The sequence below is a fragment of the Quercus suber genome, unplaced genomic scaffold, assembly GCF_002906115.3.
Source record: "Quercus suber isolate HL8 unplaced genomic scaffold, Cork oak 2.0 scaffold_1704, whole genome shotgun sequence".
In the NCBI taxonomy this organism is placed as follows: domain Eukaryota; kingdom Viridiplantae; phylum Streptophyta; class Magnoliopsida; order Fagales; family Fagaceae; genus Quercus; species Quercus suber.
This window is the reverse complement of record NW_027071058.1, coordinates 1-4,189: the sequence shown is the minus strand read 5'-3', so window position 1 is coordinate 4,189 and position 4,189 is coordinate 1. Positions and strand designations below refer to the sequence as shown.

Here is a 4,189-nt window from a genome sequence, read left to right as displayed (position 1 = left end):
CTCCCCTCCCCCACCTTGCTATCATTTTTTGAGTTAAGCAGAACCTATTTACTTCTCACATTCTACATATCATTCTAATGACTTATAGTGGTTCATGTTTGCAATAATACAGCTAAGTCTAAAGAACCACTGAGTTTTGCCATGAGATTGAGAATTGCCCTGGAATCAGCTAAGGGCATCCTCTACCTACATACTGAAGCCAATCCTCCAATATTTCACCGAGATATCAAGGCCAGCAATATATTATTGGACTCTAGGTATATAGCAAAAGTTGCTGATTTTGGACTTTCGCGACTTGCACCTGTTCCGGATATTGAAGGGGTTGTGCCTGCTCATGTATCTACAGTTGTGAAGGGGACACCAGTAAGACTGTTATTGTTGATGCTTAACTGATAGAATTATAAACTCTGTATGAGTCTAGGTTGATGAGTGAATTTTCTATAAGGTTGTATAGGCCTCTCTCCTATGTTCAAACGAAAAGTAAATTTAGGGTCACAAGTTAATAACCTTAGCTAACATATTATTTATGACATCAAGGTTCAACCACTTGTTGAACCCAAGTCTGACTAGAAAGCCAAGAAATTATCTCTTTTTTGGTTCTTTGTTTGGTCTAGTTTTTAAAAATATGGTTTCAACATTTGAAAATCTATCATATGCTCCTAACTCTTAAAAGAAATAAAAATAAATTGGTAATTGTGTTGGCCATTTCCATATTTGTTAAAATTATTAATTTAGCAACAATTCTTGCTATCTTTATAAAAAAATAAATAAGTAAATAAATGAAATTGATTCTAGATGAAATAGACTTAATAATGTCGTAGATGCAATTGGTGTCTATTTCTTTTCTTTTCTTTTCTTTTTTGAACTTGATGTCTATTTTTTTTATTTTCTCATTCTCTATATAAAATTTGCAGGGTTACCTAGATCCAGAGTATTTCTTAACTCGTAAACTCACAGACAAAAGTGATGTTTATAGCCTTGGTGTTGTATTTCTTGAACTGCTGACTGGGATGCATCCAATTTCACATGGCAAAAACATTGTTAGAGAGGTAAAACATTATAGACCTATTTGCCTTTGATTCAATAGGACCCGATAGTACATTGGTACATCAGGTGATTAGGCATGATAGGAAAATTGTTCTTCTGTTATTTATTGCTCATTATTTATTCAGGGTAGATAGAGAATAGCTTTTAGTTTGTCTCTCTTCTTTACCTCCTGCTATATTTCATTTTATACTACGCATGAATATTGAAGAGAGATATCCTCATTTGGAAGTTTCAGTTTTAACTTCACATTGAAATCCTTTTAAAATCTTCATTTTCCCACCTTATGCCAAACAGTTATTCAATTCTATTAGATTTATGACCACTTTGGCTTAATGTTCATATTATCTGATCCTTTAGATACAGTGGCTTAATTTTTTGTAATAAAATATCTTGTAATTTTTTTTTTATTAATTGGTTTTATCCGTTTCAGGTTAATGCCAAGTATCAATCTGGTATGATTTTTTCGGTTGTTGATGGGCAAATGGGATCCTATCCTTCAGAATGTGTGATGAGATTTTTGACTTTGGCTCTCAAGTGTTGCAAAGAAGAGACAGATGCTAGACCTTCAGTAACAGAGATGGTTCGAGAACTTGAAATTATATGGAATATGATGCCTGATTCTGACATCAAATCAGCAGATCCTATGGTCACTGGTGCTGAAAAGGTAGTGACTCCACCATCATCATCTTCTACAGTGAGGAATCCTTACGTGTCATTTGATGTATCTGGCAATGACCTTGTTAGCGGAGCCGTTCCATCCATCACGCCTAGATAAAAAACATTTTCAATAATTGATTTTATTCATTTTGTATAATTGATTTATTGGCACCTGAGGTTGCTAGTATCTAGAAAATTTGAACTGGGAATGGTCTTTACAACCACCTTTATTGTTGAGGTTGTGTAAAGTCTCATTCTTATTGATCTTCATTACATTTTTTTGTTTTTTTGAAAAGTGATATACTTAGAGCACTAGGTGGTGTAATATTGTCAGTTTAAAAACTAACATCAGACTTTACAATATAAACGGAGTTGTAGTGAAATTGTGAAATATGATTAATAAGAAGAATATTATTGTGCTATCTGATTCAACACAAGGGGACATTTCCTGCAACTATAACAAAAAAAGATTGGTTGAAGTACTTTCTTTGAAATCTGGCTTCTCATACACATTGATATGATCACAAAGTGGTCTTCTTAGCAATGAAGTCTTGTCGGCAAGAGATATATACAAATTGTGTGGATTGGCATCAACAAAACATTAATAAACCAACAAACTTAAGCGAAGTGCTCCTATTAGTAGAGATGGTATTAGGTGTAACGGTATGGTTATGTCTCCTCTTACATGGGGTGGATCTCACACATGTGAGACTCACCCCTAGGTTGGACATAGCTATTTTGTTACATAAAATCCATTTTTCCTTATTGGTGGTCAATTAGCACTAAATCGCGGAGGGGTCCCTAGAGGCCATCCAATATAAGATTGGCGTGGTTCTTGTAGTAGGGCTAGTTGGATCCAGATTAATTAGTCCCATTTTAAGTCTAAGCTTATGGAGGGTATTGGCAACAAACAAAACTAGTTCAATCTGAGTACGAGATTTATAAAGCCCAAAATGATGTAGTTGATGCTCTTTTAAAAGCCCAAGTCCACCTAAACCAAGATTGATCCAAACTAGTTGAGTATGGTTGATGGTACAAGACATGCACCCCATTGGTTTGACATTGCCAAATATAGCCAACCAATGCTTGGAGTACCCTTTTGTATGAAGGAAAAAAAAAATGTTGTAAACAAAACTTTGGCTACTTCATTCTCTAATTGTCCATGCCCAAAATCCAAATAAGCAGGAAAGCACATAATGAGCATTAAGGGACCTTAGCGGAGTACCCTTTTGTATGTTGTCAATTATGTTCCATTCAGACCGGAAAAACGAAAAATGTTTCATTGCAAATATTAAGTTGCTTAACCCAATGTTTCACCTCAACTCAAATTTTAGTTTGTTTTGTTCTATTTAGCTCGATATGCAAAATTTTTGTTGATACGAGTTCACTAACCACTTTCTCTTACTTACTTATCCTTTTTCTTCTCTTATTTTGTTAAGGGACAAGCCATTTTCTTCTTTCTCATTGTTAAGGGATAAGCCATGATTTGCTACCAGTGCTAGTAGGCCTCAATTGCCCATGGTACAACTACAAACCTAGTTGATAAATTTTCAAAATATAGGCAAATAGAGAACTAGGGTACGTATCAATGTTGCCACCAATAGGGCGGAGGAAAGGGGGCTAGGAGGGCCTGGCCCCCTTAACTTTTCAAAAATCCTCCCTCCCTCTTATATTTTTTATATAAAAAAATTGGACATAAATTTAAATAATGGCTTCCCTAGCTTTTTGAGAAATGCTATGTCCACAACTTTTTTACAACATTTCCTCAACAAATTTTATGTGACAAGTTGTTACGGGTTGTTACTAATAGGGTAAAAAAATAATTTCAATAGTAGGTTCAAAACTTTTTTACAACATTTCCTCAACAAATTTTATGTGACAGGTTGTTACGGGTTGTTATTAATAGGGTAAAAAAATAATTTCAATGGTAGGTTCAAATTAGAACTAATAATAACTAACTATCTATGATTTGTTGTAAGTATGTTATAAAAATGTTGTGAACATAGTTCCTCTCTAGATTTTTACTAATGCATATGGTTGACTAATGCATTTTATATTCCCTCTAATTACTCTTATGTCATACTGATAACTCATTAAATTAATGTGCATTTTATGTTCCCCTACATCATATGTTAAATCAAAATTGTAAATAGTCTTGTGAGTTCCTATTAGTCTAACTGGTAAAATTTTTGATGATTGAATAAGAGATCTTGTGTTCAATACCCATCTATACCAAAAACCAATCAGTGTCTTGGTTTGATGATAAAAAGTTATCATTAGAAGCAAACGCCATAAGTTGAAATTCTCTATTAAAAAAAAAACATTTTTCATGTATAAACAATAATATATATATATATATATAGTTTCACCATTGGCCACCATTCATAGGCTTTGAGTGCTTTTAAGGATCTACCTATGGGGATACCATGAAGGTTGTGGCTTGGAGTGATTTGATTTTTTTTTTTTTTTTTTTTTGGATAAGAGG

At 33.7% G+C, this 4,189-nt stretch overlaps 1 protein-coding gene across 1 annotated transcript; it reads left to right on the top strand.

Moving 5' to 3' along the window:
• Nucleotides 1–112: 112 nt before the first annotated feature.
• LOC136066059 (probable LRR receptor-like serine/threonine-protein kinase At1g06840) lies at nucleotides 113–2,124 on the top strand (the record flags this gene model as incomplete). The annotated part of the gene is made up of 3 exons (XM_065769926.1): nucleotides 113–363; nucleotides 915–1,049; nucleotides 1,478–2,124. Coding segments are annotated over 3 exons (731 nt in total), but the record flags the coding sequence as incomplete, so codon positions are not given.
• Between the last annotated feature and the right edge of the window lie 2,065 nt (nucleotides 2,125–4,189).